General features: G+C 40.3%; 1 protein-coding gene across 5 annotated transcripts in view; it reads right to left on the bottom strand.

Annotated features, from left to right (window-relative positions):
• Nucleotides 1-215: 215 nt before the first annotated feature.
• ABCA9 (ATP binding cassette subfamily A member 9) overlaps nt 216-24,772 on the bottom strand; it is a 53,511-nt gene continuing 28,954 nt past the window's right edge. For all 5 annotated transcript variants that reach the window (XM_054573087.1, XM_054573090.1, XM_054573089.1 and 2 more), the window contains 17 exons: nt 21,718-21,825; nt 17,651-17,824; nt 17,358-17,471; nt 15,270-15,389; nt 12,670-12,738; nt 12,143-12,234; nt 10,824-10,944; nt 10,142-10,259; nt 9,392-9,483; nt 7,184-7,344; nt 6,622-6,697; nt 6,446-6,540; nt 5,643-5,762; nt 5,301-5,441; nt 3,970-4,049; nt 1,208-1,263; nt 216-1,078 (listed from right to left, as the gene is read on the bottom strand). In XM_054573087.1, the coding sequence (XP_054429062.1) occupies nt 980-1,078; nt 1,208-1,263; nt 3,970-4,049; nt 5,301-5,441; nt 5,643-5,762; nt 6,446-6,540; nt 6,622-6,697; nt 7,184-7,344; nt 9,392-9,483; nt 10,142-10,259; nt 10,824-10,944; nt 12,143-12,234; nt 12,670-12,738; nt 15,270-15,389; nt 17,358-17,471; nt 17,651-17,824; nt 21,718-21,825 (1,836 nt within the window). In that variant the 3' untranslated portion in view covers nt 216-979. The remainder of the gene's footprint in view (nt 1,079-1,207; nt 1,264-3,969; nt 4,050-5,300; nt 5,442-5,642; nt 5,763-6,445; nt 6,541-6,621; nt 6,698-7,183; nt 7,345-9,391; nt 9,484-10,141; nt 10,260-10,823; nt 10,945-12,142; nt 12,235-12,669; nt 12,739-15,269; nt 15,390-17,357; nt 17,472-17,650; nt 17,825-21,717; nt 21,826-24,772) is intronic.

Raw genomic sequence — 24,772 nt, forward strand, 5'->3', positions numbered from 1 at the left:
AATCTTGAAGTAGGTGGCATCAGACAACTGGGTTTGAATTCTGGGTCTGTGTGACCTATAACTTTAGGAATGTCAACTTGTCTAAATATCACTGCATTTATTTGCCTGTATTAGAATTTTTTTGTTGTATAACAAATTACCATATACTTAGTGACTTATGCAACAATGAAAGTAGCAGCAACAATAGAAACTCACCTAAGTATGAGTGTACAAGTATATTTTATTGATTTTAAGGTGTTTATAGAGTCACCAATTGAATAACTCATAACAGATACAGACATGGGAAATTAAAATCTATGCATATGGGTAGACCTAGTGCTTTGCATAGGGTAGACCATTGCATCATAAGAAAACATAAAATCAGAAATGTATTTCAAGATTGTATATGAGATATATATTTTTGTCAACTTGATTCAAAGTCTTACTGCAACTGTTCATTTTTACAGGTTTCAAATTTCCTGTATAGTCACAACAGGCAAAACACAAACTCTACAATATAAAAATCTGAAAAATGATAGAAAAGGAAAATCAGAATTAAGAAAAAGTATAAAAATAGTGAAAGTGAATTACAAAAACCAAAGACTTTGTTGCTGTGTAATCAATGGACTGACTCCCTGCCTCCTAAAATCAGCATTGTCTTACTTGGTATTTTAATAAAAAAGATAAGAAAATGTCCAGTATATTAAAATGCAGAGAAAGAAAATGAAGCAATCTCTGCATCATCCTCAGAAACAGAAACAATTCTGTAATAAATGCATTTTTTTAAGTTCACTCCTGTGTGAAATACGGAATCTGGTAGCTGGTACAGAGGCTGCAGGATCTGGCTTCCTTAGCCCCACTGTGAGTAATATTACTGAGAAAAATTATGATGTAAGTTTCAAAAGTACCTTGTACAAATCTGAGATGAGGGGTATTCATACTATAAAATATTATCTTAAAACAGTCACAAGCTTAGAGAGCAACCAAGATATTTGGGGCTTCAAGGCTCTTCCTGAGGGAGGAGCTTCCACTGCACAGATAGATGGACTTCTTCCTCAAAGTCCTCACGCTCCTGCTCCTTGGAGAGCTCCAGGAACACCTGCCATGGAGGAAAAGAGCGGAGAAGGGGTCACACTGCTTCTCCGAGCTCCACAAGAGCGCAAAGAATATGCAGATAGTGTACATTTATGTTCCATGGGTGATACAAGAATCTCTAAAACTGACCCACCTGCTCCAGGGTGGACTGCGAGAGGCTGTACTCCTCCAGGTCAAAGCTCTGTTTAACTGCAAGAGGATGGGTATGTATTAGGGAGTCACATATTTTTGATCCAGAGAGTTGTACCAAGACATGTAAGAAGTAGGTATGACTAGATCTTAAATAAAAAAGACAAGGGAATACACATTCTTGGACTAAATATGAGCATGCAAATTCACTGTCTATTCCTGTGCCAGGATGGAAATACTCTTCCATTGTCTTGGAATGTGAGTAGAGGCACTGCCAGAGTGGAAACCTACTGAGGTTCCAGACCACCTAAGTAGGATAAGCTAAGGGTGGCTCTCTCCGTGCTGGAACGCTACCACGTGCCCCTCTCCACCCACCCTCACTCTTCTTTACCCTGCTCTCTGCTTCAGAGGCTGCCTCTGCCCCTTCTGGAGGGTCCACCAGCAGCAGCCCAGGAGGAGGGCCCGAGGAGAGGGGAGGCAGGTCAAGGCCTTTATTCCTGTGTCCTGTGACACCACCTGTGTCCCTCAGTTGAAAGTCACTCCTCTCAAGGTGGCAAATTCTATATGATTCTGCACCCAGGTTCCAGTCATTGCTTCCTCTCTCAGTCCCTTTGGACCTAACACTCCTGCTGGTTTAGCCTCAGGTAATTGCACTGTTCCTTGCACCTTTGCAAATAGTCCCTTTATTTAAAAAAAAAAAAAGTTCCCTGATTATCTTATTTAGATAATCTGTTACCAATTTATGTTCCATGGGTGATACATGGACTATGACTGAGATTCCCAAATGTGCAGATACACAAGGGGAGGAAATAATGAGTGGAAAGGTAAGACTGGAAAGCAAAGTTATCAGATTGCTGGGGTGGGGTTGGCCCACAATTTGGAAACATGGGAATGGGTCCTAGACTTGTGTCTGGGAACACATAAAGAAAACATGCTGTGGACGGCTGATGGCCCTGCACTCTCAGAGTCTGGAGTGGCAAAGAATCTGCGTGTTTCTTATGGAATGCAAAGTGGGAGGTATCCTTAGAGGATATTGTAGAATGTTAAAGAGGTTCCAAGCAGGGCCCAGGGCCAGGAAAGTGTTCACAAGAGGCCAAGGGGAGGAGGCATTAGCCACCTCAGTAGGCTGTGGTCAGGGGCTACTGAAGGGAGTGGAGAAGGTCTCTTCAAGGAACCCACAGAAGCACCCCACGAGAGAAGGGGAGTCAGGACCTGTTGCCATAGTATGGATCTAATGATCCAATCAAGTTTTGCTTCCATAGTATCTCTTCTCCCCTCTCCTTATACTCTATCCTAGAGAAGCCTGAAACCTGTTTATGAGTAGAGGAGAGAAGAGGGTAGGAAGAGAGAGAAAACTGACTATCCTACCTTCCTGGCTTCAGGTCTTCAAATCTGAAGCAAGAAAGGGGCATGGGAGGCTCTAATTTTGCTGGAATTTACATTATCCAAAGGAGGTCTGATTGTACACAAGAATGAACCTATGTATCAAGATAAGGGAATCACAGGAAATGCATTTGGCTCCCACATTGCTTGGCCTAACCCATAATTTCAATAATTTCAATACATGTGTAGCAGCTGAGAGTGTAACTATGGCCAATTTAACATCTGGAGGAAAAACTGCTAGCTTACGTTTCAGTATTTTGTACTTTGTGTCATCTTCACGTAATGGGATACGAAACTGATGATAAGTTGTTTTCCTCCCTAAGTCAGAACTTCAGTTTCTGCAAATTAAGCACAGCAGAATCTGAGGGGGGAGGAGGCATTTCTGAAAGCAGAAACACCAGGAGGCTCTGAAGAAAAGGCTCCATTGTATTCTAGGGAGACGGCCTTCCTGCAACATCTCCCTTCCTGCTTCTACTTTGTTATAAAACCTTTCCTGTTGGTCAGAGCCTGTGGTGGGAATCCTTCCCATTGGAACACTGCAAAATTAGACAAAAGGCCAGAAGAGTCAGTGTGGAAAATGGACCCATAGACCCTACCTAGAGTGACGGTGACCAGCAGCATCAGAAAGTGAAAAGAAAACCTATCTGGGGCCATCACAAGCTTATCCCAAGGGGAAGAATCTCGTGAAGAACTAGAATGCCTGTGACTTCTAATGGCAGATGGATGACAGGCAAAAAAACATACAAGTCAAGAAAGGGAAGGTGTTCAGCTTTTTATCAGGTTTCATACACCAGCATGACAGGCAAAAACTTAGTCCAGAGCAGCACAGTTTGCGAAAGTCCAAATCTCAGATCAGAATTTAAGAGCCGAGAAGAGTTATGACTTAGCTCAGTCCAGCAGAGAGCAGCCTTCTTATGAGTCTCTAATGCTATCAAAGAGCACCGAGCAACAAAATCAAGTGTGTGTCTTTCTGTTTGCATGAATTTGTGGGCACTCTCGTCCCAAATGCCAATGGTCTCTTCCCTCTGGGGCCTCATGCACTTAGGGCAGGGTTTTTCAACTTTGGCACTAATGACATTTTGGTCCAATCATTCTTTCTCATGGAGGGGGCTGACCCGTGCCTTGTGGCATGTTTAGCATCACCCCTGCCTTGACCTATTAGATACAAGTTGCAGCCCCCAACCCCACCCCTAGTCGCGGCAACCAAAAACATCCCCAGGTATTGCCAATTCACCCGTGGTTGAGAACCACTGGATTAAGGATTAATAATTTATTTATGGTATAATACCACAATTTTCAGTTCATGTACATATTATCCTGGCTTTACACAAGATCTGAATATACCTGTTTCCCAGCATCTTAACTTCAAACAGTTGCTCTTACCTATCTCTAATTTGAAGAAAGCCTGCGATAAAGGTCGCACATCCTCGACAGGCAGCTTGTACACCATCAGGGAGGAGTACCTGTGAGGAGAGGAGGGAGGCTGAGCTCCGGGTTTCAAGAGCACAACCACTGACGGGCGAATGTCTAAAAAGGAACAACAGCCTGATGGGTGAGAGGTGATACCTCATTGTGGTTTTAATTTGCATTTTTCTAAAAAACAAGACAAATGAACAGACAAAATTGAAACAAACTCAAAGATACAGAGGACATCTTGACAGGTGCCAGATTTGGGGGGAGATGGGGGAGCTGGGTGAAAAAGGCAAAGGGATTGAGAAGTACAGGTTGGTAGTTACAAAATAGTCCTGGGGATGTAAAGTGCAGCATAGGGAATACAGTCAATAATATTGTGATCACTATGCACGGTGCCAGGTGGGGACTGGAAACATTGGTGGGGAGCACTTTGTAAAATATATGATTGTCTAACCACTCTGCTCTGCACCTGAAACTAACAGAAAATAACATTGAATGTAAACTGTAATTGAAATACAATTAAAAAATAATAAAATGAAATCATGACTTTGGAAAACAATAAATGAAAAGGAGCAACAAGGTCACCAACAATTTGTTTGCATGTACATATCTGTGTAGCGCTGGAAACAGCCATAGGGTAAATGCCCTTTGATCAACAAAGAATCAGTTTCCTAAAGCAGAACCATTGTAAGGCTCTTAAGAAAAGGCTCCTTTGACTCTAGGCAGGAATGGCAGACAAATGGCAGGGAACCAATGACGGTATGCCTCTAGAAGGGAAGACGGAGGCTACTTACCATCCTTCTTCTCTTTTAGCGAGAAGAGAATAGTATTTAACTAAAAAAGACGAGGTTCACCTCCTTGCTCCAGCACTAGTTATTTGGTGTTATCAAACCTGCCTGAGCCTCAAGTGCCGTTTGTTACTGAGAGTAATGAGAAGGCTAAGAGACACCATGCAGTGAGGTCTGACCAATGCCTGGAACTGGGCATTGTACAGGTGATCTCATTTAATGGGGATGGTTTCACCCTCTAGAAAGAACAACGAAGATGAACTAGGTACCAGCACATGTCAGTACCTGGCACGTTCCCTTACAAGAATTAGCTTCCAAATCAGCACTTTGTTCCCTTATTTCCTTCTTGTGGGGTCCCTTGGATTTGGGCCTTTCTCTAGTAATTCAAGCATTCACAAATACCATAAAGGTAAAATAAAAAAGAAGAATGAGATGATAAAGCTTTTTATTTTTCATCACCATAATAGGAAACAAAACAAAGACCAAGATGAAATGGAACACCAGTCTGTTTACCTTTCCTGCCGAGCAGCCTGGGGGAAGAGCCTCAGAATTTCCGTGTGGAGGGGCTCCACTTGGGCGAAGGTCTTTACCTTCATCTCCAGCAGGTAATCTTTTCCAAATTTGCTCTTCAGGTGCTGGATGGAACCGATACATCTGGAGCAGGTAGGAGAATGAAATCAATCAAGAAAAGGGAGCGGGAAACCTACAACGGGTGATATTTGGCCTCTGTAGGCCTCCATAGGCAGGGCCAGGTACATCCAGAGCAGCAGCCCCTCCTGCTCCTCACAGTGATAACCTGTGCAGGGAAATATCCTTTGTTCAGGACAGAACTGGCGGCCAAGTGTGGGCACCCACCTCAGCCTTCCAGACACCATGATGGCCACGCGGTCACACACGGCCTCAGCCTCCGCCATGTAGTGGGTAGTCAGGAGGGCGCCCCTCTCCATGTTTCTAATGGTGGCTCGGATCGCCTGCCTAAAGTTAGGTCAAGGGACATGTTAATTAGTGGGAATGCTAGGACAATGTGAAAAAAAAATTAAATAAGTTACCATCAGCCCATATGAAACAATTTGTGAATTCAGATCAGACAAAGAAAGGATTTTTTGCAGGGATAACAAGAAAGGAAATAACCAAACTATGGTTTGGGCTGAATGGAGAGAATGCTATTGGGTAAAAGTTTGTTTAGAAAAATGCTGAATTTCAAGAATATTTATGAGAAGAATATTTATTTATCAGTAAGCAAAAAGCTAGAAAATGATGACATGTAAAAACATGATAATAATGGCATATACCCTAAAGTACACAATGGCAGATTTCAGAATACTCCTGGAATAGTTAAGGAATATATTTTGGAGATGGAAATTTTTTTCTGCCAGTAGAATTTTGTTTCAGGTGGTGTTGCAGAAAACTTTAGAACTTAATATAGATTTATGTCATTGAGTATAAAAATGGGCCATGCATATGCATATGACTAGGATGAGAACAAAATTCTTAGAGTATTATATTAGTTTGTTAGAATATCTTTTTCTCCCCCATAAAAATTGGCAGTGATGTGCCAGCAGATTTTTCCCCCCGTCATATTGCTGTTCCTGATAATGTCGGTGTCTTTCGCTTTGTAAGTAAAACAATTTCACTTTGGGTTGCTCATGACATCTCACCACATCTGCTGCTGCCCCTCGGGGTCCATGCCCGTGGACGGCTCGTCCAGCAGCACCACCGACGGGTTTCCCAGCATGCTCAGCGCGAAGCACAGCTGGAACGAGAGGAGCCACGCGTCTGGCACCGGTCGATCGGTGGGTGGGCTGCACAGAGCATCACCGAGCTCCGCCCCTACCTTTCTCTTGATCCCCTCGGATAAGGTCCTCACGGGCTGCTTCTGCTGGTCCTGCAGCTTGAGCGCATCCACCAACCTGAATGAGACAGCGAGTCAATCCATACCACCCCTGCATAACGGGGCATGCTGTGGGGTAATGGGCAAATCAGAAGGCTACAGTGTAGAATTTTTAAGAACACTCTTCAGATTGATCATAAAATAGAAACTATATATGATTGTCTAACCACTATGCTCTACACTTGAAACTAATATAAAATAATATTTAAAGTCAACTGTAATTGAAAAATAAAATGTAAAAAGATTGAAATTATCTAGGATACTTTATGGACCTTTCATGGATTTTAAGTTCATATTTTCAATGACTTTTTTTTCATATTAAGAATAATCAATAGACTTTTCCTCTCCAGGCCTAAAATGAGTGAACACAACACTGAACTGGGGTCTAGATAACCAAGTCTTCCCCCGCAGCTATGGACTCATCAGCTAGAATCGCCCTTCTTTAATTTTGTGTGAAGCTATTACATTCCTGTAGTAGAGAACAGGTGTGTCTCCCCCCAGGTACCATGTGATGGCGGCTGCAGCGTCTGCTTTCCTGAGCCCTTTCACCGCTGCAAATACGTCCAGGTGTTCCCTCAGAGTCAGGTTGGGCCACAGCGCGTTCTCCTGAGGGCAGTACCCCAGGAACTTGGGGGAGTCCCCTCCGCTGCTCCCCTTCAAAATCACCTACACAAAAAGTTCATTCTTAGACTCTGTCCAAAATTGTGTGTGTGTGCACATGAGTGTGTATTTCAATGATGTGCTTCTCTTGAGAGTATAAAGTCAATAAGTAAGCACTTAGCTCTGGGAAAAAGATGATAGACACACAATAAACCCAAAGGCAGCTATTCCTCATTGCTCTATCCCTCCATTATAGTTTAGGCTTCATAACCAAGTCCATCTCCGTGGTTGAATTCAAGTTTGCTTATTTTGTTTTCCATTGTTTGACTTCATTCATTGATCCAAACATTCAAAGGGATAGATACTTGAAGACTCTGTTTCTCCAGTGTAAAATAGCTATTATTGTTTAATCTGATTTACAAGTTTATTGTGAGGATTGCACAAGGTAGTTCTTTTCAGTCAGGGACAGTCCCTCTCCCAGGGGACCTTTGGCATTTTCTGGAGACGTTTCTGGTTGTCACAACTGGTGTGGTAATGGGATCTAGCCAGTAGAAGCTGCTACATGTCCTACGATGACTGGGATAGTCCCTCAGAGTGAAGAATGATCTGGTCCAAAATGTCACCAGTTCTGAGCTTGAGAAATCCTGAACCAAGCTAAAAAATGAAAAGCCCTTAGCACTAGCCTGGCACATGGGAACCAACAAATACATGATAGCACTTATTATTTTTATGAGCCAGATACTATCAAGATAACAACAATAACAACAACAACAACAACAAGGAATGTGTACCAGTGTTTACTAAGTGCTGGGAATTTTATGTTTTGAATCACTTTATCCTTAGAAAGACACAACATGACTGAGGTGTTGGTTTTATCATTCCTGTTTTACATATGAGAAATCTAACATGTGCACAGATGTAAAAACTTGCAGATCATACAACATAAACCTGGGAGCTAAAACTGCGATCTACCATCGGAATCCAAGTCCTTGACCTTATATTGCATTGTCTCTCCTCGATACAAAAGAGAAGAAACATAGTTAACCTGGCCTCATAGAACTTTCAATCTAGCAAAACAGGAAACAAAGCATAAATGTGAATGAATTATAGCCTCTGCTTCATACTTACAAGGAAATAAATGTCCTAAGGAAAACCAGGAAGGATATCGTTTAGTTCCTAGTGTAGTCAGGGATAGCCCTTTTGGGGAGGTGAATTTGAAGGCGATGAGAAGGAGATAACCAAGAACAGGAAAAGCTGAAGGAAGGGTACTCTGGCCACAGGAAAAACAAACCCAAAGGTCCAACGGTGGGAAGACCAACAAAGGCCGATGTGAACTGGGGATGTGGCATGAAAGGTGTTCAGTGGAGCCCAGATCTTGCAGGGCCATTTGCAGCCATGGTAAAGATTTTGGATCAATTCTAACTAAAGGATTATGAGCAGGAATGTGAAGTGACCTCATTTGCATTTTTAAGGACTGCTGTCTGCTCTGTGAAACTAAGAGGCAATTCAGGAAACCCTCACAGCAATCAACAGGCTGTGCACCCTCTCTTCAAAAACACTCCATAGGACCTTGGCTTTCTGTCAAATGTCAATAGCACTTCCCTTCCAAGTGGTGGTCCTTTGATCTCCGTCCATCATTTGGCTCAACTTAGCCTGGACGTACAGCCGAGTGTTATTCATATACTATTCTAGTTTTCCTTTGGAATTCAGACAGTTACTAATTTTCCCTCTAACTTATGATCTCTATTTTCTGAATAAATCCTGGATCTTGGCAGTTCAATTCAACAAGCTTTCAGAATACATGTGTTCACAAAGCCAAGATCTCTGACCTCCAGTAAAGTGAATACTTACCTTTACTTTCCAAAAGATTGCCTTTAATGTCTCTATTTTTCATTCAATAGAAGTCCTTCTACAGATAACATGCAGCCCTTTTGAGCACATAGGTATTTTTGGAATTAAGAAGAAAATTCTATTAATCCTCTTCGTTCGATGCATAAATCACATTGATTAATACCAAAAGATCACCTATGTTTGTGAAGACCGTCTTCAGTACGTATTGCAAAACATTTGATCTAGGCAACCATTAATGACTGTATTTCAGTGTGTCACTGACCTGCCCCGCAGTTGGTTTTGAGTCTCCAGTTATCATCTTAATAGTTGTGCTTTTACCAGCTCCATTGTGTCCTAACAGACCTATAACTTCACCTAAAAAAAAAAAAAGATATGCTAAGAATTATAACCACAAATAATCATAAAAATGAAAAAAATACTCTTTGAGGACTACGTATCAAACTTTATGTCAAATGCACTATGTATGTTAGTTTGCTTATTCCTCACCCACGAAAACCCTGCATTTTACAGGTAAGGAAACTAAGGCGTACGGAGCATAAATACCTGTCTAAGGTCATGCAACTGGTGAGAAAGAGGCTGAGCTGGAATTGAAACAAATTTTGATGCCAAAGGCTGTTGCACTGCACTGACACTTTCACCAAATGTGTCATTTGTTAGGAATGAAGAGTGAGCTACTACATCCCAGGAAGCTCCCCTGTGTGTAGTATTCCTCATTGTAAAATTAATTTTACCACCTAGAAAGTTCCTTCTTAACATAAAAACTGCCTCCTTTTCAGTTTCTGTTCTTTTTTTTTGGTTGTCCGTTTTAACAGAACAGACATAACTGTCTTCTAAGCAAAGAACAAGCTGTCCTGAGGCTTTAAAGCGGGGTGCATCAGCAGGACACCGCTGTCAAGCTGGCTGCCTTTGCGTTTACCCAAGAATGGCCTCTGCCTGGGAGAGTACCATTCCCTTCAAAAGACCTCATCTCCAGAGGTCAAGATTGCTCTGCTAACAGAACCACTTTTCCAACCTTTTTTAACGCAGAAAGAGACATTTCTTGTGGCCACTTTCTTCTTCCTCTTAGCAAAGCAGTTCTTCTTTTTACTGGCATATTCCTTCCGTAGACAACTGGCGATGATGACTGGTTTCTGGAGAGACAAGTGAGTAACTGCAGGGCTTCATTTTCATCTTAAAATGAGTGAGTGCTCCCCACCCCCGCCAAACCTTTCCTTATACAGAAGCAGGAATCCGCCCTCGGAAAGCAGACCCTGCCGATCTGTATTCCTGCAGCACTAGGATGTTTGCACTGAATCATCTGTGTGATTTGTGTTTGCCCTTCCTCGGAAAACAGGAACAGAGACATTTTATTAAACAAACGGGTCTGTTCAGACACACACGCACAGGCACACATGCACACACACATACGGGCAGGTACTTCTGATGAACTGTCTCCTCTGCATTGCTTTGCTCGATGAACCTCCTTAGGTTTGGTAACAGTTAGCCTTAATTGCCCAAACTGTGACTGGAAAATTAATGTGAGTGTGGGGTCTTTCATCTCTGTTGGCACTGCAGATTCACGGAAATCAAGTCATGAGCCATATGTGTGAGGATGAAAGAACCTCAACATACTTTTTTCAAAAATTCAGATTAGGAAGGTGCCCGCTTTATCAGACAGGGTATTATTTGGTGAAGAGCATTTTTAGGAGTTCTACCTTGTCCGAGTCCGAGACAGTCACAGCGTTTGCTGTTCTCATTCTTTCCATCTGAACATCTTCATCCTCTCCCTCAGGTTCTTCTGGATTTGGAAGAACTTTACTGCTTCTTGGGGAAATTCTAAAATGAAATCAGGTTTCCAGTTAAAAACTTGTAGCAGAAATAATAAGCTTTCTGTAAACTGTTATCAATTATTTGAATAGATTGAGTAACTGAGCACAATATAATCTTCTTTTTTCTGCTCTACACCCTGTGCCTTACAAACAGCCTCATTTTCCAATGATTCAAACGACACTGTTTTACATCATCCTTGCTTTTTGTCTAAGTTTAAGTCTCCTTGTTAGTTGTGACTTCTTTTTTTAAACAATAAAATGGTACACTCCAACAAAGGATTTTTAGGGCAGGGTCGATAAAGGAATCTAGGAACTGTAATTTTGACAGATATTTTGGTGTTCTTAAAGCTTTGTGAGAACAATGTCAAAACATGTGGGATCAGGGATGTGTCCCAGAAAATCCAAGATATACAATGACTGGTTTCTGAGCACTGTTGCTTCTTGGGGACATGTGTCAGAATCACTCTTTCCTGGCTGCTCCTAACCTAATTCTTTCCTTCATCATCCCCGCCACTGATTACTGCCGATTCCCATCTCTCCTCCTCAGGCCATCCCAAATTGCTGCTGTGAGCTGATTCCCTAAAATATGCCTGTCATCTTGTCACTCTCCTGCTCTACCACCTCCATTAGACTTGAACTTGATTCATATTTTGTGAGTTGGACGAGGTTTTCAAAACACACCTGTGTGTGTTTCCCATTGCATAATATGTAAAACCTTCCCAATGGTTCCCTATTCCAAGACCCTCCAATATCCAGCTTCATTGTAATTTTCCATCAGCCTCCAGCACAATGAAGGCTTTAAATTTCTTCCAGGTACCTTCTTGAACCTAAAAGATTGTGGCATTTATTCTAATTTTTGGTCTTTTGCTCAGACTACCCCTCCTTCCTGGATTGGCTACATGTATCCAATTGCTTGTATATACTTAGCCTTTATTTCTAAGTACTAACTCTCGTATATAACCTTCTAGCATGTCAGTGAAATTACAGTCTGCCTTAATTTTTCAGGGTCTTATGTGTGCTAATGTAGCTTCTCTCACTAGGTTATAAGCTCATTGAAGTACCAACAATGATAATTCTGTGTACTACATGGTCCCTTAAAAACAATCCTGCACAGTACTTTTTACTCAGTTAATTTAAGCCTATTAAAATGTCTTCAACAATAAATATTAAAATAAAACATGAAATTCTATTTGAATTCTCTCAACCTGAATACAGGATCCTTTCTCATTGATTTCTTCCTAGAGTTTGCTTCCAGACATCGTAGAATGAAGAGCAAAATGAAAAATTGAAGGAAAGGCTAGGAGTGAAAAAGACAATCAAAATTAGCATCACCATGGAAACAACTTCAATATTAGAATTGACTTAAGGAGTTTAATAATATATAAAGATAGATTTGATAACATTTTCATACGATTGAAAGATTGTATTTATTATTCTATGAAACTCTCAGAATTAGCTTCACTGCCCTTCGGAGAAACCGCGACAGAAATAATACTAGTAAGTTGATACTAACTCTATTCATGACTTTGAGAGTTTGGGCTTCATACTCAGGGTCAGATGATCATTATAAAGCTAGTGGCCCAGAATTTAAAGTGTGTGTATGTGTGTGTGTGTGTGTTCAGATGTCTAAAGTGCCAAATTTTTAAGCACCAAAATTAAATTTTTAATTTAATGCAAAACATACAAATGTGTTCCCTCGGGCGAGAACATTTAAATGGAAATGTCTCCTTACTATTAGCAATGCCAGAAATACAGGATAATACTCTGAAGCTCCTAAATATTCCATAGAGTCAGGAGAAATCTGTAAAATGAGAAAAAAATGTGTTTAGATGAATCTTCATCTGTTCATGAATCTCATCTCAGTTAAGATAAATTAATGCCCAGTATGAGACCTTGCCAACCTTCTACGTAATTCTCACTTGTGCATTTCAGGTAAAAATCAATTTCTGACTGTGCAGTCTGTTTTCCTTGCTTCCAATATCACTCGGTGACCTGTTCACCTGCGTGTGGCTATCAGCTCGGACGCTTTTATGTTTCCCACAGTGAGTTAGCAGGACGTGGCCTGCTAGGGGAACCTGGGTGGTGTTGACAGGACTCATCTAAGCCACAGGTGGGATTTGTCTGAAGACAACCCTCTCCCCTAACTTTACATTTCTTTCTCTCTGCATCTGTGCTCCTTCCCTCTCTTCTTCTCCCACAGCCCCAGAATAATTGCATTGCTCTGTCCATTGCCACACACACCCTTAAGAAAAATCACAGCCACCTCTCATGCTTAAGACAGAGCTCTTCACCTGGTGTTTCCCAGGCACTTAGGCTCATGGTTTCCATTAAATTTACAATATGTTTTGAAACGTGCCCCAATTTTTCAGTGAATTAAGAGTAGAGGCCCAATGTTGTTTCTTGAACTATATTTCCCAAGACTGCTTTTTTTTTTCTGAGCAACTTTAAACTGATGTAGTAAATTTCTAACCATCACAACCATCCAATATCAAAAAAAGATAATTTCTTTTTGCATTATTAGATGATTTGCCAGGATCCTGATATCATTTCAAATGACCTTTTTCTCCTAAATGTTTTAGTCACCCGTTCTCAAACCTGTGACACATTCAAAATCAGTTTTAGGCCTCCCTGACGTTTGCCCTGTCTGCCACCACATTTTATGTTTCGGCTTCTTTCCTTTGTAATTTGGAGTTGGTGATCCTCCAACCCATCGACCTCACTGCTTGTCACTGTCCATAAACTCCTTCATTTCCTTCACTTGTTTATTTCCCAGTTTAGAATCCTTGGTCCATGTTATAATCCTTCTTTATACAGAACCGCCCTCTTCCTCACCCTTTTCTTTGTCAGACTGATCTTGCAACCTGATTGGACGCAGCCCTCCACTTGCCGAGTTGTACCAGGAAGCAGACCATGACAGCAAGCTCTCAGCTTAGCTGACTTCACTTGAAAAGCAGGGCCGGGCATCCTTTAGCACTGCTTGTCAATTCTACTGACCTACTCTCTGAAATAATACTTTCTATTTTTTCTTCTTTCCTCAAAATCCCAGTATCTCTCTTCACTTCACTTTCAGCTGATAATTTCACTTCTATCTCTAAAAAAGTACAATCCGCCAAAAGGGAATCATTGCATCTGTTTGCCAACAAAACTATTTGTATTCATATACTCTGGCCACAATTTTGATGCATAGATGAAATGTTCCTACCTTTGTGGATGTTAATGCCTCTGCTTGTATACTGTACACCATTTTTTCTCACCTATTCAAGGGCTTGACATCTTAGGTACTCCATCTTCCTTGCCAAGAGAAATTTCTCTCATTTCACCATAGTATTTCCTGTCTTAAACAAAAATCTATCCTCTTCATTCACCCACTCATCCATCTCTCTGGTACCCTTTTTAGCAAAACTTCTAGAAATATGTGTTCATAGCCACCATACTACTTCCACATCTCATAGTTTCTACTATGCTCACTCTTATCAGGCTTTTGATTCACCCTCTTATTGAAATATATCTTATTAATATCACCAGTAACTTCCATGGTGTCAAATCCAATGGTCTCTTCTCCGTTGTCAACTTTCTAGACCTCTTATTTGTTGGTTGAATCACTCCCACCTTTGGAAGCATTCTTTACTGCCATCTGACACCCATCCTTACATATTGATACTCTAAGTGCTTAAGGAGAGTTTCTGATAAGAGTTTCTGAGAAGAGATTCTGGCACACAAGAGTCCCCCATTTTTTCTTCTACCTCACAGGATCCTTCTCAAACTGATTTGCTGTTTCCTCCTCTTCCCAATCTTTAAATTTTGGAGTTCAAGGCCAAATCCATGGGCTGTCTTTTCATCCTAACTATACTTACTCTGTAGGTTATATTATCGAGTTCCATGATTTTAAATATCACTGATATGCTGATGAATCTCAGGTATTTAGCTTTAGCCCCAAACTCCACGAAAGCCTACATACCGAATTTCAGACTTTATGTCTAACTGGCTGCTTGATACTTCCCACTGCATGTCTATGAGGAACCTATGTCCAAAATAACAGAAAAAGAGCATCTCATCTGCTTCTCTGTAGGGTCTTTGTTTCCAGGAGTGAGGGTTATTATGAGAACTATAAAATTCTACTACTGTGGCATTGTCTTTTACCTTCCTAAACCAAGGCAGGCTTTCCTATTGAATGAGAACATGACTCTAGCCTGTGGTAAGTGAACTGGCTTTCAGAAGACAGAGACCTCAAACCTCATATGGCTAAAGACTCTACATGCATTTTTACACTATTCAAGGATGTCTTCAATGGCCACTCATTACATGACCTTAGGACAATAATGACATTCTTACCTCTGAAAAAATGAATAGAGACCCAATCAGTGTGAATGGTGGTATGAATATGGTGCAGTGAAACAGCCATAGAAATCCATATTCATTTATATCGGTAACAACTGTCAAGAAGATGGTGACCTAAAGTAAAAACACAGGATGGTTTCACTAAAGTGCAACGATCTGAACTTTGGATGTTTTTCAAGAGAGTGGAAATTCATCTTGTAAATGTTCTTATTTTCAATTTACTTCTCACTCCCCAAACCAGTACCGCCATCTTAATTTTTACTTCTGCAACACAGGATTGTGCCACAAGTCTGAAGTGGATGGAGTATGAAAGTTTTAAGACACAACAGGGCTTCTTAAATTCAATGTAAATACAAATCAGAAGGAGTTCTTGCTAAATTCAGATTCTGACAAAGGATCGATTTATTACATAGTCCTCTGCATTTTTCATTTTTTCATTTCCCAGTAGGTCAGAGACACCCTTTTAGTTTTCGGCTTACCAGCTATTCATTTTCATAGCTGCACAGTATTTCTTTGAATAGATGTGCAAAAATTCAACAATTTCACCTTTACAAATGATGTTTCAATTTCTCTGCTGCTATACATGATGGTCTACATGAATTTTTGTATGAACACTTTCAGTATTTAAGGCGAGATTCTGAGAAGTGCTGTTACAGTTTAAAATTTATGTGCATTTAAATTTTCAATAGTTACTAGCACATTATTTATTAAAAAGATGGTGACAGTCTATTCTCCCAGTGACCATGAGTTAGAGGGCACATTAGGCCATCACAGTGCGACAGGATTTTATAATTACTGAACGTGTCTTTGCTTTACTGTCAATATTAGGTAAAGAACTGTATAATCTTACCATGTAGTATGATAATGGTTTTGGTGATTTGTCTTTCTTGTATTTATATTTTCTCTCTACTGGGCATTTTTTAAAGAAATTATATGGCATTTTCTTAACTCAGGCAGTTTTTTCCTCCTGTCCTTTGACAGCTGCTACCCCTAAGGTGTCAGTGCCTTCTGAGATAAATCACACCTATTTATTATTATTATTACTCCTTTAATTTACGCCTGGGTTTGCCTGGCCATATATTTATTCAGAGAGCTCTCCTTGATTTTCCCAACTAAATTTATCAATGAGTTTCTTTTTTATTCTGTCTTTCTTGGGATTTGTTATTAAAGTTATGTGTGCTTTACAAAAGGAACTACAAAAACTTTGTGGATTTTTCTATATAAATATGCCATAACAAAGTTATGTAATATTAACACGGGTTTAACAGAAATCAGGGATCCCTACCTATGCTTTTATGGCAATTTTTATTTTCTTGAATTCTTTATTTGACTGATTTCTTGGTTGAATGGATTTCATCTTTAAGTGGTTCATCTTTTTTCCCCAGCTTTATTGAGATACAATTGATATATAACATTGTGTAAGTTCAAGGTGCACAATGTCATGCTATGCAGGTATATTAGGAAGCAAGCCCGTTATTTACAGGAGTCCAGAGTGGAGAGAGGGAGACCGGTTGCAGAGCCGCTGCAGCGCTCCAGGGCAGAGACGCTGAAGGCTCAGACAGTGGCTGCGGCAGCAGCACTGAGACACGCCACACAGACTTGACAAATGTTGGGTCTCAAGGACAAACAAACGGATTGAACGTGAGGAGAAACAAAGAGATAGGAACTGAAGATAAGTCTAGATTTCTGGTATGAGCAAATTATCTTCATAGGTTGTACTGTAAGAAAATCATGTATTAAGAGATAAAGAAGACTAGGATGGAGGAAGGGATTCTGTTTTATGTATGTGATCACCAAGGTGTTTTAGAAATATTCTAGTGAGATTATAAATGAACCTTTGGAGGGAGAAGTCTCTCGGGACAGGTTAGACCTGAAGATGTGTTTGAGGTCATAGTTTATAAATGGTATACACCCTCATTTACAGTATGTTTTACATATGTCTATGATTATCTTAGAATAATTAGAATTTTCTAGATAGCAAATTAATTTACCATCCTGCTTAGTATAAAGATTAAAATACATGTTCTAAAATCATGTAAAGTGGTTTAAAAACAAAATAACATGTGTTGTATGCACACTTACAATTAAGAAGAAAAATGACCAGAGGCCACTATTTTTCCTCCCGTTGCGAAAAATGAACGATATCACATATGTGAAGAAAATAAGAGATGATACATATCCAATGCTACACAGGATCTGAAAAGAGAATATTCAGCTTGGATAAGGTAAATGCTATCTAGGAAAGTATTCCTACTTCAACTTTCCAAACTAGGCTATAGCAAAAGCAAGGTGAAGTTCTCTGGTTTAAGGTTAATAATATTGCAGCATTCATTAAAAATATAAAATAAAACCATTTCATAATTTTTGCCACTTACCTGCACTAACAGGTTTTGGATTATATATACAATGTCATCTGGGTTAAAGACATAATCCATTATTTGCATTACAACAAGGATCAAGAAAAAGAGTGGAACGTCGACAAGCGCCTGCCCAAACCAGTACGCAGAAGGGGAGAGGCCTGAGATCCACAGCAGGGAATGAGCTTTCTTCTGATTAAAAATACATAAATAAAAAATAGAAGAGTCATCAAAAGGTTTTGAATAGTTGAGGCTGAGAAATTACAAACATGCAGTCACAAACATTCTCTCTCTGTCCCTTCTGCATATTATGCTGATTTAGTAAATGAGTTTCACTTGCCACCCTCCTGCTTTAAGGGTAATCATGCCATAAACGACAGGACAACTTCATTATCTGAAAGGAAAATGCACCAACTGCACTAGCTTACATTCCATCACACAGCGATTAGCCATTGCCTCTGCGAGAAGATACCTGTTCCTTCCCTTTGACACCATCAAGGCTTGCAAACTGTACAAAGATTCAAAAGACATGGGTTTACAATGTCCTATAAGATAGATAAATTGTATTTTGAATGCCAAAAGTGCCTTTGTGATGGGTGTTTTATTCCGAGCCTAAGAAATGATCACCTAACTAGTCAATTTCATTAAAAACTCTTTGGATAGGCATAAGAAGTCTTCCTCTAAAACATGACACTCGTCGTTGAGAAGTAAACCACATTTTTCATTACTACGTGTGAAAGCTAGTCAGTGGATTTTGTCACTGTAGCCCATGATAAGCCATATTTTGTTGCAGTGATTGTCCTAACACAAAGTTTTCAAATATAACTTGAACTTTTCTAACAGTAAAGCACAAAAACAATTAAAATTTAAAATCTCACATTGAGTTTCTATAAAGAGACGAATTAAGGAAAAGGTTGGAATGCCGATAACTATTCTGGAAAGGAGAGCACATCTGGAAGGAAGCAGGAAAGAGAGTGATAGTGAGGACACATTAGAGAGCTGACGTTTCCTAGTCATTAATTTGTTTGTGTGCCTGGCTCTGTGTGGGTCGCAGAGCTCTTGTGGAGCTTACATTTCAGGGGGAAGGGAGATAAAGTCAATAAGCAAGTAAGTACAATAATAGCTACCTAATTAAAAATGTTAAAATTAAAAATTAGAAAAGTAAAGTTAAAAATGTAAAGAAGCTTCAGGGTCACATGAGAACCTTTACAAAGGAGAAGAATAGTAATATGGGATTGGGGTGGGGAGGGGGTCCTGGGGAAGGGTTGAGTTTGGGTCTCAGCAGTGAGTAGGAGTGATCCACGAGGCAGGTTGGGAATATCGCAGGCCAAGAGAACAGGAGGAGAGAAGGTTAGGCAGTGGGTAGAGCTGATGTTTTGCGGGAACTGGAAAGAATGCAGGGGAGCTGAGTGTGGTTATCAAGATGAGGGGGGCATCAGACTGAAGTGGAAAGGGATACCCGGGTCCAGGTCATGCGTGGTTTTACAGGCTGCACTACTATTTTGTTCCTGGCCCATAATTTGATGAAGGGATTTAGGCAGGCAGTTAACAAGGTCAGGTTTGTGTTTTTAAGATATTTCTGTTGCACTGTGTAGAAAATGATAAGGAGAAGACAGATGAGGATCCACAGCGAGCAGTGAGGGAGGCTGCTGTGCTCACCTGGGACAGAGATGATGGCGACTGTGACTAGGGTGTTGCAGGAGGGGAATGTGGACGACTCTAGATATAGATCTGAAGAAATTTTAGGACTTCACCGACAGCTGGCTATGGAGGCAGGGAGAGAGCAGTTGCAATGTCCTGGAGCTGCCAGTTAAATTTGTATTTTAGACAAATACCTTTTTTTTTTTGGTATACGTATGTCCCAAATTTATATATTAAAAAAAGGATTCTTTGTTTAGCTGATATCAAAGTTTAACTTAGTATTTGTAATTTTATTTGCTTAATCTGGCAACCATTGCAGGAATAGGTCCTACATTTTAGTCAATAGGAAAATAATAAAGGTAATCCAATATTTAGGCAGATGAGTAACAATGGAATAGGCAGAATTTAGGGAAAAATATTCTTGCGCTGATGATGTTTATTCTTAGAGAGGCAGAGGCAACAAAACAAATGAGAAAAGACTCAGAGAGCAACAAGCACGATGCATAGATTTTTTTTTTTAATGAGCCTCTGTGGCAGAGATGGGGAACCTATTTTAGATTGGGTAAGCAGAAGGGGAATCTGTTTAAATGACATTTACGCTGAGATCTGCGTGACAAGAAGCCAGCTGTGCAGAGAACAGGAGGAAGAACATTGCAGCCAGAAGGAATTGGCCAATATAAAGGCACAGAGATGGGAAGGATATTGGCATGTCTGAAAACCAGAAAGAGCCATGGAGTGGGTCAGGGAGGAGACTGAGTGAGGAAAGGTTGAGATACTGGAGAGAGACCATGCAGGATTTTGCCAGACAGAGCAAGGCATTAGAATTCCATTCTAGACAAAAGAAAATTATTCAATTTCATTTAATTAAAAATTAAATTCTAGCAAAAAGAAGTTACTGGAGGTCATTAGGCAAAGTAATGAGGTGATCTGATTACAAATTTTTGAAAGCCATGCTGGCTGTCTACATGGCATGAATTGCAAATGAGGAGACCAATGGGTAGCTACTGCAGTGGTTCAGGCAAGGAATGATGATGATCGAGACACGGATGACGATAGTAGAGATAGAAACAAGTGCATAGATTTGATACATTTGAGGTAGAGGTTAAAGAAATTGCTGAGGGATTGGGCAAGAGAGGTAAAAGAAAGAAAGAGAGAAAACTTTCAAATATTTGTGCTAGAGTAACTGTAGCTGGTAGCACCATTCACTGAGAAAAGTTGGGAGATGAGCAGATCTAGCCAGGAAAATCACAGGTTTTCTTTCGTTCATGTTTTAACTGCCCACTAGACATCTCCATATATACACATATATCATGTAGACTGTTGTATACAGGGAAGTTCAAGAATTCTGGAAATAGCTCAAAGGGGCCCCTAAGACTAAACTCTGGACATTTGGCCATCAGACACTGACATGTATGGAAAACTTACTATGTGCCAAATAGTGTTCTAAGTAATTCATAAGTATTACTTCACCCCTGAGTGATTAAGCAACTTCCAGATGTTCATACAGCTTAACAGTGGAAGAGTCAGGATTTGAACCAGGCAGGTTGACCCAAGAAAAGACAAAGAGAGAGTAATGAGCAGTAGAAAGAAAATGGTGAATATATGGTTTCCTAAAAATGAAAGAAGAATAGTAGTTTGTGTTTGTCCTGGGAGAAACATAGGAAAGGGCCTTTCTGTTAAATAGAAAAGTTCACAGAGAGGCAAAAGAACTTTGTGATGGGCTTCACGAATTTTTATAAAAGCACAAATCACAAAAATGAAGCTTCAAAGAAACGGTCTTTTTCAGTAACAAGTCAAAGAGCCATGGTGAGTTGGTTAGGTCTGTTTAACTCAATAACTTTCCCACCATCCAGGAGTGGAATCCACCACTGAGAGAGGGGACATCAGTGGGAAGTATCTAGATATAAAACTAAGTGATATACCAGATGAAACTGCCATTTCCTGTTACATGATGATATCTTCTAAGCTGTTCTTCTTGAGGGCTCATTGGTTTAAGAAAAATTTGTTTCTTTTGTTTAAGAAAAATAATGTTTTCTTTTTTTAACTTTTATTTGCCAACTTTTAAAAATATTCTCACTGAGGATGTTTTTTCATTGCTTTTAAAGAGAGAGAAAGGGAGAGAGAGAAGCATTGATTGGTTGCTTCCCAATGCACCCAGACCAGGTATCACATGAGCCCATACAGAGGATCAAACTTGCAATCTAGGTATATGCCCTGATTGGGAATCAAACCCACAACCTTTGGGTTATGGGAGGATGCTCCAATTAACTGAGCTACATCAGCCAGGGCATATTTGTCAACCTTTTATGAAAATGCTTGATTGTTCATTGTTTTCGGCACATAACTTACGTGTGCAACCACCTACATATAACTTTAGGGTCATAAGATGGGGGTAGCGTTGCCAGGTATTAAGGACATGTAAAGGCTTTGTTAACTATTCTTACTTTATAGTCACCAATGCTGCTCATGGCAATGTAAGGAGTAAAACAGGCTGCCACAGGAATCCAGAAGAAGGAATTACTCATGGGCCCGTATTCCTGGGATGTATGCTCCTGAAATCATACAGAACATATGAGTTGATAACAATTGGCTATATGGTTCATTTAGACTTTCTTAACTAAATCACTCAAATAAATAAATCAATCTGACTGTCCAAAATATGCGTACTTTCCAAGGTTCTATTTGTAACTTCTTTCCCACATTCATTTTCAATCATGAGTTGCAAAAACTTGGAGACTTTGAACATGAATCCTGATTTACTTGTGAAGAGGTAAATTCCACCAGGTTGCACGCATGAACTGGCTAAGGTCCCACAGTTAATAACATGTGAAGTAAGCACACAACTTCTGCTCTCTGACTTTATGATGATGAATGACATTTAGGCTGATGTTTTAGTGGACAATAGAGTTTGTGGACTGACAACGCTACTCTCAAGTTAGTGCCAAATCAGTTCACTTCAAGATTTCTGAAAAATCATTCCTCTGGCTCAACATAATGCATAAGCAGTAAATTCAAGTGCCTTTAGGTACCTGGTAGATGATAAATGAATGAGTAGGGGGACGTTAGGAAATAAAAATGAAGGAGCTTGGAGAAAAATGATCAGCACACACTCCACATAAGGGCATTAAATCTTAAAAATTTCAAAATCCTGTTCAGGTTAAAGAGGGTTTTGCTAGAAGCTTTGACTTGACCCATGATTAGTTGCCTACTATACTACAAGTCGTCTGTATCACGAGGTCTGGTATCACGAGTTTTGGGACCTCTTTACTTGTTGCTTGTCTTAGCCCCTCTTAAGATTTTGCATCCCTATGAGCTCTTACATCCTATAAACTGCCAGAATAAAGATGCATATGTGGAAATGAGGCCCTGGCAGGGCAACAAAAGGCACCAAGGACCACATCACCCATTTGATGTCTATGGTCACCCTTACTGATTTTCCAGATTTGAAAGATGTCTAGGGGTGCACGATGCACAATTAGTCTCAACAGCCAGCCCCCTTACTCACAACTTGGTTAATAAAGAACGTATTACGTGCATGTTAGATTATACCCACCCACAGTTCTGTAGTGCTTAGCCTGGAGGGATTCACAAAGAAGCCCTTGATACCAACGTCGTAGTTTGGTCAGGAGATCACATGCATGAGTGGCTGGTGGAGAACACTTCAGGACACTCTGACAGATGGTTAAAGTTATTGATTGAGGTCAGAAGCTACAACAAGCTCTGTGCTTTAGGATCAAGGAGGATGTGCTTGCAGAATTGTAAGAGGACACCAGGAGCTGGGTGGAGCCATCAACAGAGGTAATTTAAAGAGAATTTACATACACATGAATGCAAGGTCAACTGGGCTGGTAGGTAGCAAATATTTTGTAGATAATACATCTTTTTAAAGGAAAGAACTCAGGTCAGGTCATTTGCTCATTCTAGGAAGCTCTCTATTATTGGTGGTCCTGATAATTGACTAGTCTCTTTGAATTCAATAGTAAACAAAACATAGCAGCACCTCTAAGTGCTATAGGTTTCCTTGGCTTAATAATAACAATACTCAAAGTCTTGTTAGGACATGTAAATAGAATAATACATGTAAACCACATGGTAAATGTTCTAAATATTTGAGGTTGACTTGGGCCCTCCCATAAGCAGGGGACAGTTGTTTCTGCCTTGGAGACTTCAGAAGTTAGGAGGACTGTTGAGTGCCACTTGGGAGGACAGAGGTCCACTGTGCTTAGGAAGGAAATGGGGCAACCCCCACTGCACCCCAGATCACTATAGCTTTCACACAGTGTGCAAGAGGCGCTCAACAGTTCTTATTGCTCTTTCTGAAAAAGCACAGAGGTGAAACCAAGGGCAAAAGTGCTTCAAGTATCTGGATGAAGGCCACATCAAATGATGAAAACCAAAGAAATCTTGATGGGCTTCTATGCAGAAATTCTGCATGGAATGGGTCTTCGTCTATGGAAGGGCCTGGGGTCAAAGATAAACACTACCCAAAACAATCACACAAGTCACTGAGGCTGTGGCGGCCACTTTAGGAGAAGGTACTAATAGCAGATCAAGCTATAGAAAGCAGGGATGTCTCCACAACACTATTGTTTTCCATCTTGATCTCTCTACCCCTGCTTTCTGCTCCCAGCCCCAGCAGCATTTTACTAAGAAGGGAAAAGAAAGGGGAGAGGTTCCAGAGCAAAGTCATGCTCTCCTTTATTCCCCAAGATGTTAAACTACAAAGAAGAATGAAATAACAAATCACGCCACTACCACCTCCTCCAATCCACGTCCCTTAAGCCACAGACTCACCCTGCAGTGTTTGGAATAGATAGGAAATTGAAGCTTTGGACAGCACTGGAATGATTCTTAATAACAGAAGGGACCAGAAAGCTATTGGAGAGGCCCAAGATGTCATTAAAGAAGGCAAAAGGAAATTCAGCATAGTGAGATGAAAGAGACGACTTGACATAGATTTGCACCCTCCTTGCCACCCACCAAGGAGATTCTGACTCAGAGGATCTGAGCAGGCTTGGCAAACTATATTTTAAACAAGAACTGCTTCTAGTTTTAATTCAGCCAGTTCCCCGATCTCAAAGCAGAATGTTTTCACTGGTTTTTTGTTTTTTTTTTTAGAGAGAGAAAAACATCAATTTGTTATTCCACTTGTTCATGCATTTATTGGTTGATTCTTGTATGTGCACTGACTGAGGAGTGAACCCACAACCTTGGTGTATCAGGACAATGCTCCAACCAACCGAGCTATCCAGACAGGGCCTGAATGTTCTTTAATGGAAACTTAATGCATTCCCAAGAAGAGTAATATTAACAGCAATTACAATATTAAATGCATTTTATTGAGTGCCTATGGTTTTCTATGTTTATGCATTTTATTGTTCATGTTTATAATAACTTTTTTAATCTGCTTTTGTTTTGTGAACTAGTGAACCAAGGACTACAGAAGTCAAGTTGTTAAGGAGGCCACACAGTCTGGCCTTGATGACTCCAGCTACTTCA

Source organism: Pteronotus mesoamericanus, unplaced genomic scaffold (assembly GCF_021234165.1).
Source record: "Pteronotus mesoamericanus isolate MK-2021 breed Mesoamerican mustached bat unplaced genomic scaffold, CSHL_Meso_final contig_246, whole genome shotgun sequence".
Classification (NCBI taxonomy): domain Eukaryota; kingdom Metazoa; phylum Chordata; class Mammalia; order Chiroptera; family Mormoopidae; genus Pteronotus; species Pteronotus mesoamericanus.